General features: G+C 42.1%; 1 protein-coding gene across 1 annotated transcript; it reads left to right on the forward strand.

Moving 5' to 3' along the window:
• The first annotated feature begins 567 nt into the window (after window positions 1-567).
• LOC146511868 (uncharacterized) lies at window positions 568-18,066 on the forward strand. Its single transcript, XM_085171756.1, has 3 exons — window positions 568-2,948; window positions 3,157-4,675; window positions 17,957-18,066. The coding sequence occupies exons 1-2, from the start codon at window positions 2,931-2,933 to the stop codon at window positions 4,672-4,674; spliced, it is 1,536 nt and encodes a 511-aa protein (XP_085027882.1). The 5' UTR covers window positions 568-2,930; the 3' UTR covers window position 4,675; window positions 17,957-18,066.
• The last annotated feature ends 1,129 nt before the right edge of the window (window positions 18,067-19,195 follow it).

A 19,195-nucleotide genomic window follows, 5' to 3' on the forward strand; every position in this document is an offset into this window, starting at 1 on the left:
TTAGACATTAGTGTAAAAGTGTATTTAAATGCTCTGTTTGCTTGTGGTTATTTATGTGACTATATATGTCCAAAGTAGACTGTATGAGTGGCTCCTTATTTTCTTTGTGATTAGAATTGCCATGTCTGATAGCCATTACAATTAGTGGCTGGGGCGTAGGAGCCATTTTTGGCTTGATAACATATGTGGCCACTAGAGGTCAACTTTTTCTGTTTTGGTATGGTTTGTTCATGTAAAGGTATTTAAGGTAGAAGCACTTAGTCGGCATCAGGTGTGTCGTTAATTGTAAGAAGGCAAACAGTTTGTGACCGGCAGTGTTGGGTAAGTTACTTTAAAAAAGTAATTAATTACTAATTACTTAGTCAATATTGTATTTAAAATACTTATCTAATTTCTGTGTCAGAAAAGTAACGTAATAACTTATAGTAAATTATATGTATATGTATATATATATATGTATATATATATATATATATATATATATATATATGTATGTACATATTACCACAGTGAGATGACTTTAGTCTCATGGCCAATGTTAGCTAATTATATTTACTAACTACTTTTGTAATGACTGTTCAGTACAGAAATGAATCATGTTTTACAGTCCTGTGGTCTCAGCCTCAGATACTCAACTAATCAAAGTGATGTCATGACAAAAATGAATGACAAACAAAACATTTTTTCTCCTTCATTTCTGTCAAACAAAGCTGTATGAAACGTTTCTCGCGGTTAGTATCATGGTTGCTAGGCAACCTGAACAGCCCGACGAAGGCTAGACCGTCCCATTTCACAAGCCCCTCACTTCCGCATTTTTCGTACTTATAGTACGCACCGTACGTAGTACACGTAATGCGCGTACTTCAAGCGTGCGGTCTCTTAATTGGGATACAGCCATTGATACAGAGAGACTAGTGTAAGGCTGTTCCAATTCTCAGCACCGCTCTTCTCTTTTCCTGTGTACTTAGCAATTCTCCTTCCCAAGATGACGTTTTCAACGAGGCAAAGGAAAAGAACCTTGGAAAAAGAAAGAGGAGGTACTTTTGGAAAACACCCCACCTACTTACGATGTGTACCGGAGTCACGTGACCCCACAGTAACAAACCGCAGCAGAGTCGGAAGAGTGGGGCGGAGCAAATGTGTGCAGGAGAGGAGTCAAGCAGAGAGAGCTGCTTTTTCATTAAACGGGAGTAAAGTAGTGAACTTAGAGGAGAAAAACAAACTAAAGTATTGATCATATACCGCTACCAACGTCCTGATCGATATCTGCATCGATCTGCCCACCCTTGTCTCCTGGATCGTAGCTGAGATCAGCGTGAACCACGTGGGTCTCTGCTCCCTGATCTGTTTCCTGTGTTTGGAAAGAGTTCCAGCTTCATCACGGAGTTTCTCTCGGTTTGTGGGCTCATCTAAAGGTAAGCACCGAGCTAACTTTACTGTCAGTTCAGTTCATGTTGAGTTTAGCTCCTGAATGAGGTCTTCTGCTGCTCTCCTCGGTGTCCAACGTTGTGAACACGTTGGGAGAAGAGTGAGAGAGTGTTTGGATAAAAACAGCAACTAATCATTAGCTCAGCATGCTGGTAGAAGTTGGAGCAGAAGTCTTTTCATTGGCCCTGCAGCTGTTTTTCTGCATGCACCAAACCTCTACAGACTCATTTCTATTTGAAGTGATAGCAGGAAATCAGAGCGATCTGCTGCAGTATCAGGGTCACAATAAACTTTATTGTCCAGCTGCTGTGGATGAACACATGAGAGGAAGTGAACTCCTACAAAGTCTCATTTTAATGAGTCTGGCTGCTGTAAAGTGATGCACAGGAAGATGTTAACAAAACTAATGAAACAGAGATGAAAGTTCATATTTGAAAGCGCTGAGAATTAAAACATAATGTGGCGGTTAATGTGCAGCTCTTGGTGATTTGGGAGAAGAAGAATGTTTTTAATGCTGTTGGGTATTGTTAGGATTTAAATATATATATTCTTAGCTGTGAACCAGAGCTGGTCATTATTCTAACTCATCCTGGTGTGTGATGCTGTGCAGCTTCCTCACAGAAGCTGATGTCACAGCATCTCTATAATAATCCAAACTGTTGGTAACAATCCTGAAAACCTCCTAGTCGGTACAGTCCAGACACACCTGGAGATTCTCCACAGCCTCATCAGTCCACTGCTTCAGTGTCTTAACAAAAGCTTTAGAGAGTTTCAGTTTGTGCCTTTTTGCAGGGATCAAGTGAACCATGACATGGTCTAAGAATCCTGATTTAGTGTGAGATGATGACCGTCTTACTATCAGCTCACCTTCTGTTTTTTAGTGTGTTTTTTTTCCTTTTTTAAAAATAAAATCTATAAGGTTCAAATGAAGCGCCAAACTTCTTTTACTCAATCAGTGGAGGTTCATTAGTGCATTTTCTCACCACTGTTGTTAACTGGAGGCTGTTACGAAATAAATATATATCCTTACTCCTTATTTGCTGATTATATTGTTTTTTGTGCTTTGTAATAAAGTCTGTGAGAAAGAACTAGGTTAGAGGGTGACAGGTCGCCTAGCAACAGAGGCTTCAGTAAGGGGAAGTTAAGAAACAGGAAGTATAGAGCTGCTGCGCCATATTAATAAAACACAGGAAACTAGATGGAAAAAGCGTGTGTTAGTGTGACAGGCCTCCATTTCCGGAAATGTAAAATGAATATCTTTATTTTTATTTAGCTTGACCACTCTGAGTCCAGTCTTTCTCTGTCGCCAAAAGAATTCAAAAGAACGGAATTTAATAAGGCTGACACACTGACTGAAGACATTTAGTTTGAGTGGATTTGAGCTTTCCATCACAGCTTCTTTTGGTCAAGGATGAAATACATATAAATATATTTTTTGTTCCAGCTGATCATCAGGAGGAGATGAGCCATTTAGACTCAGCTCAGCCACTACAGAGGAAACAATGACTTCAACCCAAAAGGTAAGCAAAAATATCTCTGCTATTGAAACGGTGTGCACGTCACAACTCTCATTGTAGCTCATAATTGTAATGTGATAATATCAGCAGAATGTGGTGGTAACACACCTACAATTTGTTTGTTGACATCTTTGATTCCACTAATGGAGTTTCACTTTGTTCCACGACTGCATTTAACTCACTGCCTCTGTTTGTATCTCTGTCACTGCAGGACCAACATGGAGCGAGAAGTCAGCGCTCTCAGGAGGCCGACAAACCTCACAGAAGAAAGAGAGAGAAAAAATACAGCTGTGATGAATGTGGGAAGGATTTTACCAAGGCTGGAAACTTAAAAAGACACCAACTCATCCACAGTGGCGTTAAAGCATACACCTGTGACTTGTGTGGAAAATCTTTTACCCACGCTGAAAGCTTAAAAAGACACCAACTCATCCACAGTGGAGTTAAAGCATACACCTGTGACTTGTGTGGAAAATCTTTTACCAGGGCTGGAAGCTTAAAAACACACCAACTCATCCACAGTGGAGTTAAAGCATACAGCTGTGACTTGTGTGGAAAATCTTTTACCTGGGCTGGAAGCTTAAAAACACACCAACTCATCCACAGTGGAGTTAAAGCATACACCTGTGACTTGTGTGGAAAATCTTTTACCCACGCTGAAAGCTTAAAAACACACCAACTCATCCACAGTGGAGTTAAAGCATACACCTGTGACTTGTGTGGAAAATCTTTTACCAGGGCTGGAAGCTTAAAAACACACCAACTCATCCACAGTGGAGTTAAAGCATACACCTGTGACTTGTGTGGAAAATCTTTTACCCACGCTGAAAGCTTAAAAACACACCAACTCATCCACAGTGGAGTTAAAGCATACACCTGTGACTTGTGTGGAAAATCTTTTACCAGGGCTCGAAGCCTAAAAACACACCAACTCATCCACAGTGGCGTTAAAGCATACACCTGTGACTTGTGTGGAAAATGTTTTACCCACGCTGAAAGCTTAAAAACACACCAACTCATCCACAGTGGAGTTAAAGCATACACCTGTGACTTGTGTGGAAAATCTTTTACCAGGGCTGGAAGCTTCAAAACACACCAACTCATCCACAGTGGAGTTAAAGCATACACCTGTGACTTGTGTGGAAAATCTTTTACCCTGGCTGTTAACTTACAAACACACCAACTCATCCACAGTGGAGTTAAAGCATACACCTGTGACTTGTGTGGAAAATCTTTTACCCAGGCTGTTAGTTTAAAAACACACCAACTCATCCACAGTGGAGTTAAAGCTTACAGCTGTGACTTGTGTGGAAAGTCTTTTACCCACGCTGGAGGCTTAAAAAGACACCAACTCATCCACAGTGGAGTTAAAGCGTACAGCTGTGATCAGTGTGGCAGAGCTTTTACTCACAGTGGCCTCTTACAGCGTCATCAAGTTATCCACTCTGGATTTAAGGCGTACAGCTGCCACATATGTGGAAAAACCTTCCGCTGGCAAGGCAGCCTAAATATTCACCTCCGCATTCACACTGGAAATGACGTTTACTGCTGTGATCAGTGTGGGAAACTGTTTGTGAAATATAAAGACTTAGAACGCCACATGTTTACCCACACTGTGGGGAGACCTTATAAATGTGACCTTTGTGAGAAGACTTTTAAAGCTCCACATTACCTTAAAATCCACCAACAAATCCACACCAGAAAGAAACTGCAAGTGCAGTTACTGTGAGGTATGTATGTATATTGTTATCCTCTTATTTAAAACTGACTGTTTGGACCAACTCTTTTCATTAAAATGTGTTCGCATGTTAGTAATTCTACTGGACTCAATGGCATCTACTGGAATTTTGAAAATGTCAGTAAAGAACATAATAAGTCATCAAACTAAAAACAATGATTACTGTAACTTTGCATCCATATTTGAGGATTTACAGTTGTACTTTGATTCAAATATAATAACCACAATGGTGGAGAGGGAAACAAAGAGAAACTGGCTTCTTTTTCCACTATAACTATGTTCACAGGCCGTTCTAGTGTTTATCTGTCTTACACGCTTGACCAAACAACAAATAAGTTAAATTTCAAAAGGTCTCTTCCAGCGAACATAAGAAAAAGAAAAGTCTCTGACGTAGAGTTAAGTCTTCAGTGTGATTTAGTGTATGTCAAATAAATAAATGAATAATCCAAACTGTATTGTTAGGATTTAAATATATATGTATTCATTTATATAGATACATCATAATAAAATGGGAATGGTTGGTGATATTAAAGTCCTGTTTGTGGCACATTAGTATATGTGAGGGGGCAAACTCCTCAAGATGGGTGGTGACCATGGTGGCCATTTAGAAGTCGGCCGTCTTGGATACAACTTTTGTTTTTTCAATAGGAAGAGGGCCATGTGACACATCTAACTTATTGGTAATGTCACAAGAAAAAGAATGGTGTGCTTGGTTTTAACATAACTTTATTCTTTCATGAGTTATTTATAAGTTTCTGACCACTTATAAAATGTGTTCAATGTGCTGCTCATTGTTTTGGATTGTCAATGCAATCCTCTTCTCCCACTCTTCACACACTGATAGCAACACCGGAGGAGAAATGCCAGCACAGGCATCCAGTATCCGTAGTTTCAGGTGCTACACATCTCGTATCTTCGCACCATAGACAATTGCCTTCAGATGACCCCAAAGATAAAAGTCTAAGGGTGAGATCGAGAGACTTTGGGGGCCATTCAACTGGCCCACGACGACCAATCCACTTTCCAGGAAACTGTTCATGTAGGAATGCTCGGACCTGGAACCCATAATGTGGTGGTGCACCATCTTGCTGGAAAAACTGAGGGAACGTGCCAGCTTCAGTGCATAAAGAGGGAAACACATCATCATGTAGCAATTTCAAATATCCAGTGGCCTTGAGGTTTCCATTGATGAAGAATGGACCCACTATCGTTGTACCCCATGTTGGATTATAATATTATTTTATGCCAGGGTAGACCCCTAATTAAAGATTGTGAATTATTAGGTAGTTTTAGTTTGCATTATTCTCCTGAATTAGAAGAAGGTGATAACTATTACATTTGTTAAACTGATTTGCATTACATTAGACTGCTGATTTATTGTGAATGAATGATATTGTTTTATGATGCATTATACTGCTGAGTTATAAGAAATACTGTTCCAGAAAGTCATCGCCTTATTTGTCTGATTAGAAGAGAACAGAGCATACTGCCCCATCTCAGCAGGAGCAGATGAACAGGGAGCCAAGGTCGTAGCTTAGGCGCTGTGTGAGAGAAAGAATGTGAATGTTTAGACTTTTATGATTAGGTGGGGGCCACTAGAGGCTATAAGAGTTTGATCAAGGCTCCACCATTTTGGGATCTGATGCTGTCTGCTGTATGGTGTCCATCTCCCACGCGTGTGTTCAATAAATCATCGTTTGACTTGACCCGGCCGGACCAGTGTTGTTATTTTGGTTTTTCCTCCTGTATCCATCCCCAATATTTGAATCCGTAACAGTTTTGGGGGCTCGTCCTGTGGTATTGGGGTGGAAGTTTTGGAGGCTTGGACGGTCCGAGGTGGTCAGACGGGCAGACATTATCCGGCAATCGAACTGAGTGGACAGGCGCCTTTATAAAAGAGGTAGGCACAGGCCTGTTGATTTTATCCGAAGTGTGCTGAATTGGACGATAAAATTAAATGTCTATTCAGTAAAAGTTGCCGGTGAGTGTGAGAATCTCATGAGTTTTGAAACTGAAGTAAGCTTATAAGTTACAATACTGGGTTAGAGTCCCAAGGTAAAGGAAAACAGTAAAATTGGGTTAGAGTCCCAGGTAGTTTGATAGGTAATTGGTCATTTTGTGAGTTAGAGTCTCCATTGGTCTAAAGATTGCACCTGTGTTGGTCATGTTGTGAGTTAGAGTCTCCATTGTCCATAACGTTGCATCTGCTTCAGTCATACTCTTGTTTTGGAGTGTTGACTGTTGTTTCAAAGTATTATAAATTATCTAAGAACGGCAATAGCCAAGAGGCGCATAGCCCGGAGGTTACGCTCCCTCCTGGCTGCGGACGCGCGACCTTGACCTGTCGGCGAACAGGGTTAGTTCAGTTTGGCTTGACTGTGGGGTACAGGGCATCCTGGAATAAGCTAGGAGTTAGAGTCTCCTTACCGTGTTGAACGGTATCTGCGCTTTTTTGGACACTTTAAATTGAGTTAGGGACTTGAGAGATGAGGCCAGATACAGTTAGAGTCTGATACTAGTTAATTGATTACAAAAAAGTTGGACTTTCTTCGGTTGGACCCATTAACTTAAATTTGTCAAAATTGTTAGGCGCTAAAACTTTCAGGCCTGAGAGTGATTGTAAATATAAGACGTCTTTATTAGCTATAAAATAATAGAGTTGAGTGTGAAATGGAGAGAAACGCTGTGTGTGACGACAGCGCGCTGCAGCGCTGCGAGCTATTTTTAGACGGTGTGTGAACATGCAAATGAGGTGGCTGCTGTGAAGCGCACAGAGCACTTTCACTTCCTGTTTAGCGTGTTATGGAGTTTTATAATTATGATTCGCAAACAGTGATACATGCCTGTAATTAAAATGCTGATTTTGCTGATTATAATATTACAAATAAAGTTTTGAATGACTATGGTGAATGTTTGATGTTTGGCTGGGTTTTGATATAGGAGAGATGGCTTTGCAGCTGCTGGGGGTGAGTGACCGGAAATCTGCATGCCCATAAAAGGCAACTGCCTGACTGTGTGAACTATGCACCAGGAGAGAGAGAGAGTAAAATCTAGGCAGATGAACCAAATGGATGTTTTAAGAAAAATAGTAAATGAATGTTTTAGTCTCTTAATACAGGTGGATTTCTCTCAACCTGGAAACCTGAGTACAGCGGCAAAAGGATAGATTAACAGAATTGGGACGACAGACAGGCCAAGCTCTGGCTTAAAATTTTACAGCTTGACCTCTCACTTTGTCCTCACCCTGAAAAGAGGCTTAAAGGACATCTTCTCCTCCAGTTATCGGTTACCATCACTGGAAATTCACCGGAAGTTTTTTGCTGAATTGTTTTTGGCACCATGTGTCCCTGAATCTCACAAGCAAGCTCTAATTCCTGGCTGAAGACATGGAATGCTGTTATTTAACGTGGGAAATCAAAATTTGGGAAACAAAATTAAAAACACACACAATTAGAGAAATGCCTTGTTTGAGAAAAAAGTTAAAATAACCCACCCACAAACGCATACACACGCAATGAAGAAACAGCTTACATTCATGAACATGTGAAAAATTTCCAGCAAGGTTAAAGCAGCGAAACTTAACATACACCTGTTGTTAAATGATAAAGTTTATCCACTACTAACAAATAAACTTTCTGGGTTGCAGGACAACAACTTGACTTCAAAAAGAAAGACACTGGTATGACCAACCAGTGATGAAACAACAAATTTAGTGGTTAAAAGAGTCAAATTGTGACATGTTTTCTGCTGATTGATTAATACAAGTGATTACTGAATGAAAGAAAATTCATTTTTTGGGCTATTAAACATGATCTTAAGAATTTTAACGTGTACCTGTGTTGTCCTGTCAACTTGGTGGGTTATGAGTTGATTATATAGTGAGAAAAAACAAAAAAAAGGGGGGGAGAAGGCTGACACAGGGCCTGGCCCCTCTCTAAATAACACAGCCAAAACAACATCATTTTCCTGTTTGTCTGTTTTTGTTTTGTTTTTGTTTTTTCTCTTTATGCCTGATTACAGGCTGCTTTGTCGGCCCGGAAAGCCGAGGCTGACCTGGACTCCTGCTCTCCCCTCTACCATCTTTGCTCTCCCCTCTACCATCTTGGCTCTCCCCTCTACCATCTTTGATGTGACCCTGACCAAATGCTACAGCAGCTGGACCCACAACAACAGCCTGAGAATGTCAACAGTGCAGCAGGAAAACGGTCTCATGCAGCGGAGACGGAGAACGTTAATTCCAAGGCCCGTTTCACTACACGGGGGAGATTTCCAGACAGCTTCAGCTGACAGAGCTGTGACGAGACGCCTATTAAGCCCGGATGAAAAGTGAGGCCGAGCAAAAGAATGCTGACCTTAACAACTCTGCATTAAAACTGTGCAGGACAGTGACGGACCAACACGGATGATCGGGCAGCAAAAAGGGCGTGCCAGAGACAGGAGGAGTAACTGAGGTCAGGAGGCACCTCAGATTGGACAAAAGCACCAGAAGAACATAAGCTGAAGGCACAGGTGTCGGGGCTCGGCCAGGAGCTGACCTCCGAGAAGAGCCGAACAGCAGAGTTGCAGAAGGCCGTGGAGCAAAGCAAGGAAAACATCAATAAACTTCAATCTGACGTGTACGGAAAAGACTCTGAGGTTTCTGCCCTCAGTGAGAGCTGAAGACATCAGAGCAGAAACTGAGCATGGCTCAGGAGGAGCTGGCTGCTAATCGAACCCATCAGTCAGGCTTAGAGTCCCAGATACAGGACTGTAAATCAGGCCGGAGCTTGCTGGAGCAGGAGGTTGCCAAACCTGACGAGAAGCTCCAACAGCAGGAGCAAACCCTGAAGGAGCTACAGAAGCAAAAGGATCAAGTTAAAGAGGAGCTGGACAAGGAGAAGATGCAGGACACTGGAGAAAAGGACTGCCTCAATTGGGGCCAGAACCAGTATGGACAGAACTTTGGGCAGCAGCACCAATGGACGCAAACGAACTGAAAAGGGGGAGGCAGGACCCCAGAGCGCGCTTCAGGCCCTGGTTTACCCAGAACACCAGAACAGGAAAGTGATGAACACAAACACACACAAAAACACACACATCTACATACACTGACTCAGAATCAAGAGAAACACACATACGGACACATATGCACTCGTTGATTGACTGAGAAATGACACACACACACGCACACAAATCGAAAGGCTGATTCAATTCACTGAGAAGTGATCCACACACACACATACACATGTTTGTGCAATGAAGAGTGATACACACACGCTGATGCAATGAAGAATGCTTTACAAATAAATGCTATGCTGATACGCAAAATGCTGCACACAAACGTCCAAATACAGAATTTGTTACAACAACAAGAAGCCATTGATTGTTAATTGGTTAAATGCATTTCATGTCACCCAGAGGGCATTTGTGTAGATTTAGGGGACAGGGTCTAAAGCAGTTTGGTTATGAAAACAATGTCTGTGAGTGATGTCTGTTTATGGCTCAAGGCCTCGACTGAATTGTTTACTGTGCTTCACACAGCCTGATAAGGAGCAGTGTTACAGAGTGAAAATGCCACATTTTTGTGATTGAGATTTAATTGAAGGAGGAACACACTAAAAAAAAAAGAAAAGGGGGCCAGCCCTTGGATTTACGTAAGCATCCCACGTGTATTTAACACAATTGCCTCAGGCTTTAAAGATCTGTACAAAATTCAACAGGAAATCATAGCTTCCCTGTATTTCCTACATTGTTGGCATGCTGGTGAGTGCTGTTGCTCCACAGTAAGAAGGTCCTGGGTGCAAGTCCACATTCTGGCTAGTTTGCAGGGGTTTTTCTCTGGGTATTCTGGTTTCCTGCCACAGTGAAAAGTCATGCAGCTGTTAGAGCTAGGTTAATTGATGATTCTAAATTATCCGTGAATGTAAGTGTAAATGGTTGTTTGTTTCTAGGTGATAGACTGGTGACCTGTCCGGGGTGCACCCTGCCTCGTAACCTATCACTTCAGGGTTATTTCCCAGCCCTCCTGCAATCAGGATAAAGATAGGAGGATGGTAGTTGTTGTAGACCCATTCAATTTTTATGGTAACCAGAATCTAGACTCTGTTGAACCGTATGCAATATGAAGACAACATGTAGTATTTAAGGGACCAAGTAGAATTTGGATAAAAGTTATTGAATAGTGTTGAAATAAAATGACAGAATTGTGAAGGATTAAAATATTCCAGGAGCTCAACTTACTCCATCAGAACATGTTTCAATCGTGTTTTATGAACTCAAAATGCACAGGTTTACTGAATATGAAAAGGTTGTGTTGATTTAACTCAGTTGTTTAAGTTTTTACCAAAGCAAAACATTTGTGTGCAACTAGTGTCCACTATTGAATCAAATAAGTCCAACATGTTTTTTGTCAGTGCAAAAACAAGTTACGGTACCTGTATGCCTACACAATATTGTCCCGGGACGGAGAAAAACTTTCTGGTGAAGTTTTGGTTGATTTTGGGTTTTGCTTAACACTAGGTTGATTTTATCAGTGAGGTTTGGATTGTTTTCTTTCTCTAAGAGAGAGAAAGGTGGTTTTATGCTTGGACATGTTTCTAAGGGGCCCCAGTATTTGTTATTATATGAGTATTTTATTGGTTACGTTTGTTTTTGCTTTTGTTACAGTGCACTGAAATAAGAACATCTGAGAGGAGTGATCCACCGGTGGTGATATTTTGGTATTTTGTGAGTTCCTGATTTAACAAATCAGCTCTTTAATCCAGGCCTGAGAGATTGAACTTTAAAGCGCTATAAAACATGATTACTAGAAAACAGTTGCAAAGTATTTTTCTCCATTATAATGGGCTTGGGAGAAATTCACTTATATGGGACATTGATCACATGAGAAGTCCTGAGCCTAAAAGGATTCAGCGAGGTAATCCGACCTAAAGTTCTTCTTTTTCTCTTTGAAATGACGTCATTTTGCTGAGGGTGGAAATCAAATGCAGCGATGGTTTCCACTATCAGCAAAGAAAGAAAGAATGGATGAATGAATGAATGAATGGAAATAAAAACAAACTGACTGACTGGTAAAAGCTGACAAGACTTGACCACGACTCAAAGTTAACATCCACCTAGACAGGACAAAAGGGTGGATGAATTAATCTGTGCACAGACAAACATGAATTGGGTTGATGCTCTCCCTATAGCACTAATGAGTGTGAGGTGCTCAGTTAATCAGAGCACCGGGTTTACTCCATATGAACTGCTGACAGGGAGGCAGTTTCCAGGCCCTGCAGCCGGTGTAAGAGAGTTAAGAGAGGAAATAAATGTGTCTGAACATGTGAAACAGTTTAAAGCACTGAAAGCTCTTGTCTCTAGTTTCACTACGCAGGTGGGAGATCCGACCGGGAAGGAGGTGACCACGCTGGAGGTGAAGTGGGTGTGGCTGAAGGTGTATAAGCGAAAGTGGGACGAGCCGAGGTGGACGGGACCATTCGAGGTGACCACTCGAACCTCTCATGCGGTCCAGCTGAGAGGCAAAGGCGACACTTGGTATCACTGGAGCCGGTGTGCGGTGGCCGAAGAGCCTAGGAGGTCGGAGAGGCTCTTAGTGAAAAAGGGGGACACGGCCGTGACCCTAAAAACAAAAGGGGCAGAATAATCCCCTGACCTGTGCAACGACCGAAGGGTAGTCTAACCCTGGAGGTTGAAGTAAGAAGAATCACCAGACGGGAGGACATCGGTGGCTGCAGCAATAAAATAAAAGTTAAAAGTTCCTTAGACAGAGGTTCGAGTCTGAGTAACATTGAAAATCTATAAGGTGACATTAAAATGGCTGTGGGCAACTACTATGTGAGAATAAAGCTTTGGGAGAATGGGAGAGTGATGGGAGTGTTAACTGTGATCACTGTTGTCATGGTAACAATTATTTTCCTATTGTGTGAATTGCCCAGTTTCAGAACTCATCCAACTTCTCTTCCTTCAGCGGACCCTGAGGTGACCCAACTTAAGCCTGTCACCCCCAACAAAAATGTCGATAGAATAAATTATGTGCATTATAACGTTCTCCGGCTGGCCAATTTGACGCGTGATGCCGTTGAGGGGTTAGCAGAGCAATTAGGTCCCACCTCTCTGATGGCAGTACAAAACAGGATGGCGCTTGACATGGTCCTGACGGAAAAGGGGGGCGTGTGTGCTATGTTCGGACAAATGTGTTGTACTTTTATTCTTAATAATACTGCTCCAGACGGTTCGATAACCAAAGCTCTGGAGGGGCTGCGAACTCTGGCCCACCATAGGCATGAACCCTCAGGTATTGAAAACCCGTTGGAGGAGTGGATGACTTCTGTTTTTGGGCAATGGAAAAGTTTTGTTATGTCAATTATGGTCTCACTGTCTGTTTTCACTGCAGTTCTTACGACATGTGGATGCTGTTTCATCCCTGAGGCTATGGCCCTGTCTTATTGACAGGGCCATAGCCTCAGGGCTGGAGGGTGCCGGGGTAATGATGCCTCTGTTGAAAGAGGGCCCTGAGGACCAAGGAGATGTGGACATTGCAACCCTAGAGTGTATGTTGTAAGTGATCTCTTTTGAAAGAGATCAAAGGGGGAATTGTGAGATCATTATTCTAAACTATGTTATCTTATACCCATAGTCAAGGTAGATGAATTATGTTAAACAGCTGTAGAACATAAATATATTCCTTAGTTTAGGTTGTGTGCAAAGTATGTAGTTTAGTTTCCCTTATATTTTTAGGTTAAAAGAACATGACCATTTTTGTAGTATGTTAGACAAATGTTCCAGTATATTTTTGGGGTTGAAAGAATGTGACCATCTTTGGGTTCTGTTAGACAGGTGGGCGCCGCCATTTATCTGCTGTGAATGTATTACACTGTTTTCTTGACATGTCAGACTGTTAAATCATGATGAGAATGTTGCGTGCGAAGGACCTTGGGCCGGTAATAGCAAAAGCAGACCACATTCCATGCCCCCACCTTTGTAGGGGGTAGAAAGACAGGGAGCCCGAGGTCATAACTTAGGCGCCATGACAGAAGAGAGACTGTGAATGTTTAGGTTTATGACCAGGTGGGGGCCAGTAGAAAGTATAAAAAGCTGTGTAACACACCACCATTTTGAGATTTGCTGTAACCCTCTTCGTGCATCTCTCTCCATCCGGATGGTTTATGCTCATTGTGTGGAAATTGTATGGAAATAAAGGATTGTTGATTGAGCATTTATACACCGAGTATTGTCCTTCCTTCAGCCCAAAGATTCAAAGAATTGGGAGATTTTAACACTCCCCAACAGCTTGTGTCAGAACAAATGACCAAACATCCTCCAGCTTCTCTCTCCTGAGGGGCACCAGACAGGGATGCCCACTCTCCCCTTCACTGTTTGCAATTTTTATTGAGCCACTAGCAGCAGCAATTAGACAGGCTACAACAATTAAGGGCATAAAATGTAAGAATATAGAACATAAAATCAGCCTTTATGCGGATGATGTGTTACTTTTTCTCCAAAATTCACAAACCAATCTCTCTGATCTCTCTGCATTGATAAATTCTTTCTCAAGTGTCTCAGATTATTCAATTAACTGGTCAAAATCTACAGTTCTTCCGATTAATTGCTCCTTCCATAATTCTTCTCCTTCCCCACTGCAATCTGGAAACATAAAATATTTAGGTATTAATGTCTCTCCTAAGCTTTCAGAATTAACTAAATTAAACCACATCCCGCTTTTAAAGACAGTAGAAGGCGATCTGGCTAGATGGAAATCTTTACCCATATTACTCATGGGAAGGGTCGCCGCTATAAAAATGATGGTCTTGCCAAAAATAAACTATTTATTTTCAATGATCCCAAATAAGCCATCACAAGATTTGTTCAGATCTCTAGACTCGTATATTTCTAAATTCCTTTGGAAAGATAAACCCCCACGTATCAGCTTAAAAACACTACAAAAGACCAAGGATAAAGGAGTATTAGATCTGCCAAACTTTAATCACTATTTTTTAGCCAATAGGCTTCAGTTCATCTCTAGATGGTTTAAAAACACCCTCTTAGATGAACCTTGGATAGATGTAGAACAGCCAATATGTAATAACCTAGAAATTTCAGACCTACCATTTTTCAGCTCAAACATCAAACGACATGAATGCTTTAAAAGCATCAACATCAGCTCTTCTCTGACAGCATGGTGGGAGTTTCTAAAAATGACAGAGTCTTCATTAATCCTATGCAAACGTACACCTATCTGGAACAATCCGAACATACTACAAAACAATAATATGATAAGCTTTCCAGATTGGAGTTGGAAAGGAATTAAATACATGGAACATATATTGGAAGGAACAAACTTTAGTTCATTTGACAGACTAGTTACACAATATGGGATCAACAAGAAACTATTTTTGGAATATCAACAAATTAAATCCATAGTAAAAAATAAATTTAATCCTTGTGAAGCTGAATTACAAACACCACCTAGTGTGGTACAATTTTTTAATCTAAAACCCCCAAAATTATTGTCTAAAATATACAGAACACTTTCTAAAATAGATGAATCAATATCCCTTCCTATTGCAAAATGGGAAGCAGATTTATCGATCAGCTTAGACCAAAACCTTTGGTCTCAGATATGCTTAAAAACCTTTCAATGGATCAGAAATCCTAGTTTGCAATTAATACAATACAAAATATTACATAGAGTGCACTATACTGGTCATAGGATGTTCAAGATGGGCTATACGCTGTGGAGATCAGAGAAATATTTTACTGCTGTTGTTCATGGTCATCATCATTACCATTGCATTAATAACATTAATAACATAATCTACAGTATTGATATTGTATTCAGATGTTTAAACATATTGGCACCCAATTAACTTTTTTTACAGGTGCAGTTATAACCACTTTAAACTGTTGAGTTAAATCTATAATCTTAAATGCTTTTGAATGCTTTTCATAATCTTAAATGTTTATATGCAGATTATATTGCATTATAAAAGAAAGGCCTAACTCTGAGCCAAAGTAGACAGGAAACGTAGGCTTTTGCAGAGCGTGCTTGTGAAAGTGAAACTAAAGCAGAGTCTAAGTGTAAGTTACTTTGAGGAGCTGTTGGGAGGATGCTATTTGAATAACCAGGTTATTCATTATTATCTTTTATTCATTTATATCTTTTTATTAAGCTTGAGTAGTGGCGTTCATTTACAGCATTTATTCAATATATTACATATATATATATTAGGGGTGCAACGATACACAAAATACACGGTTCGGTTCGGTTCGATACTTTGGTGTCACGGTTCGATATTTTTTCGATACAAAAAAAATGTTCATGCCTTTTTATTAATTTGTCATTTATTAAATTTTCACGGCACATTCTGCACCACATCTCTGTGCGTTCATCATTTGTTTGAAGCCAGCTCACCTCCTGCAACCACTTTTCAGAGAATACGCGCTTCTTTTGTGGTTCGGACTCCTTCTGACATTTCTTTGGAGGTGGAGGAACATCACAGTAACTGCTTAAAGGAGCTTCTTCGACATCTTTAAGAGTTCTAAACAAATGTCTGTCCTCCTGAAAATCTTATGTACGCAAACACGCGTTGCAACTTCTTATCTTGTGCGGGTTTTTATTTTGACAGCGAATGCGCACCTGCGGACCACTTATGTGCAGCCCTGGTTATTTAGCTCGTCATATTGCAGCCACAGAAATTCTTTTGTCCATGAAACCATAAAGCTGCACTTTCTTTTTTCCTTATAGTCTGATTTGTCATAACCTTTCCGTTTTGTGGTAAGCTTTTCTTTGGCTGTCACTTCTTCACGCTGACCTGTCTTATTTGGCTCAGCAGAACTAAAATATATATCCTGCTGCTTTTACACACGCACTAACATAACGCTCAGCGATTCTCTGCGCGATCAACCTCTCACATGTTTAAGCTGCGGGAGATTTCACTTGTCATGTTTGCATAGTAAGCTAACGATTGATAAGACGATGTCAGAGGAATTGGTGCGCAAATTATCATCACTCACCAATCAGAACTGTCGCTCTCTATACACAGTTCACGCGATTGCAAAGTGAAAGCAAAAAACAAGCGCAAATTCAAACGCGATTTCAGTATGTCACATATTGACAGTGGCCGATGCCAATGACATAATTACCCAGCTACATTTCCAAAAGAATGCAAAAGCATTGACATATATTTTTCCTTCCTAGGATAGGCCGACGGGCAGGGCAGAGATAGATTTTGGTAGCCCGACTGGAAAAAAGCCCCGTCGGGCTAGCGATTTTGCGAGCCCTGTATCTGATTGAGGAATCACTCATCTTTGGAAAAGAGAGTTTATTATGGAGAAATGTCTCTTTCCAAAATAAAAGCTATACTATACGCTTCTTCTGGGCTATATTCTCAGCAGCATATTAAACATATCAGGTCCCCATAAGGAGAATCGTGTGCTAACGGCTGTCTAAATGACTCGGGTAAAGTTTGTAGCATGCTGCTTGTTGTTTTTCTCTGCTTCCACTTGTCTTTGCACTAGGATGATGTCGGAGTAAATGTGCAGTCATATTGGTTGTGTTCCCACTAGTGCTGTCAGCGTAAATCTGAAATGACATTAACGTCACAACACGGCAAATCTCCGTTAACGAGCTACCGCGGATCACCTCATGAGTGGGGCTGGAAGACGTCAACACATTAACGAGCTAACTGCGCTAACACACTAGTTCCCACCAATTGAGCATTGCTGGCACATCCAACATACTGTTTTACTTTTGTCCATGACAGGCTTACCTTCAGGGTCATACATCACATGAAAACCAAAATAGTTCCAAACGCCAGATCTGAATGAGGGTGGGGGAGGTTCAATTTGCCATGTTGCAACTAGCCTAGCTTCTGTCTCGCTAGCTTGCCCTGCGCTCAGTGAATCTGTGTTCGACTACTCCGCCTAGGCTGCACTGTCGAGCGCAGATCCACTGAGCGCTCAACACAGACAGCATCATCAGAAGGAAAGTTGATAAAATAAATTAAAAATGTTGTATCGTTGCGTACCGAACCGAAAGCACTGTATCGAACGGTTCGATATCGATACGAGTATCGTTGCACCCCTAATATATATATAGTTTTAGTAAACTGCTACACATCTGGGAGTGGCCTCTGTCTGGTTGTGAGCATTAGTGGGTGATGTGAGAGGTGACACAGAGTGCCAATTGAGGTCAGGACACACACACACACACACATACACACTGTAGTTAGGCTTATGTTCTAGGTGAGAGTTCAGACATATTTTGCTTGTAACTGCATTTTTGTGCGTGCAGAATTGCTAGTTTGTTGCAGAGCATGGCCCGAGGTTTTGGAGAAGCGAGAGCGAGATGAGCTACCGGAAGCACCTGGCGTGGAGGCGAAGAAGATGCTCTTTCAAACAGTCGTTAACGGAACATTTGTGGTTTTGAAACTTATGCATGAGATGACGCATGAGGGGGCGTCATAAAATTAAACCCTGATGGTATAAAACAACTGCTTGTGTATTGTTAGGGAGATCGATGCTGTCTGAGTACAGTAGCCTGGCTGCCACTGGGTGGGTCCGAGACGGGCGTGGAGGCTTGGGGGTCTGGGGGTGCTCCGCCCCCGGTCTGGGGTGCTGGCTGGGCCTTGGGGTCTTGGGTCTTGGCTGTTGTGTCGCCAGAGCTGTGGGCGGGTGGGTGCAGGGGGGCTTAACCCCAGTGCAGGGGACCTCTGGTGCATCGGCCCAACTAGGGGGCTCTCTAACTGGTGGGGAGGTTGTTATATTATTACAGGTGGTCTCCTCTCTACAGGAGCTCACTCTGCAGGTGGGGGAGAGATATAGGAGAGATAGAGAATGAACTCAACCTGGGTGTCTATTGTCTTGTGTAGTTTGGGAGATGATTGGATGATGGGGTGGGTGCAGTTTTCTCTGGGGTGGAGTCGGGTGGGCTCCCCCAGACTCTGTGGGGCTGGGCGGTGGGGCTGGGCGGTGGTGCTGCTGCGGGCCCCGGTGCGGATGGGCCTGGGCCCCCTTGCCCTGGTGGGTTCCAGAGTGTGGGGGTGCCTACTGGGGTCAGCGGAGGAGCTGGCCCCAGGGAGGGGTCACTTGCCCCTCCCTTCCTTCCCTCCCCATCTCCAGCTGCCTCCCTCTTCCCGCTCCACCACAATCACCGACACATTCAGGGCCTTGGGGTAAAGGTGTGTCACCAGGGTGCAGGGGGCATCCCCCCCTCTGTCCTCTTCTGGCTGCCTGTGCCTCAATTTTATCCCACAACTTAGACATTCACATTACTCACACTCTCATTACACATACATATAGGATCTTGGGGGTGGGCACGCTACACGGTTTCCAAATTACCATCAGGGTGTACAACCTCACCCCTGGCATCGTTGCCCACCTCCCAATTTTAAATACATGTAGACATTGAGGGCTATCAGGAGGGGCTATGCGCTTACCTTCTGCTCTCTGGCAGGTAGCTCCATGCCCTCCTTGGTTTTAAATGCACCTTAGAACACACATGCATCAATACTACATATGAGCGGGCGGAGGA

Source organism: Neolamprologus multifasciatus, chromosome 9 (assembly GCF_963576455.1).
Source record: "Neolamprologus multifasciatus chromosome 9, fNeoMul1.2, whole genome shotgun sequence".
Classification (NCBI taxonomy): Eukaryota; Metazoa; Chordata; class Actinopteri; order Cichliformes; family Cichlidae; genus Neolamprologus; species Neolamprologus multifasciatus.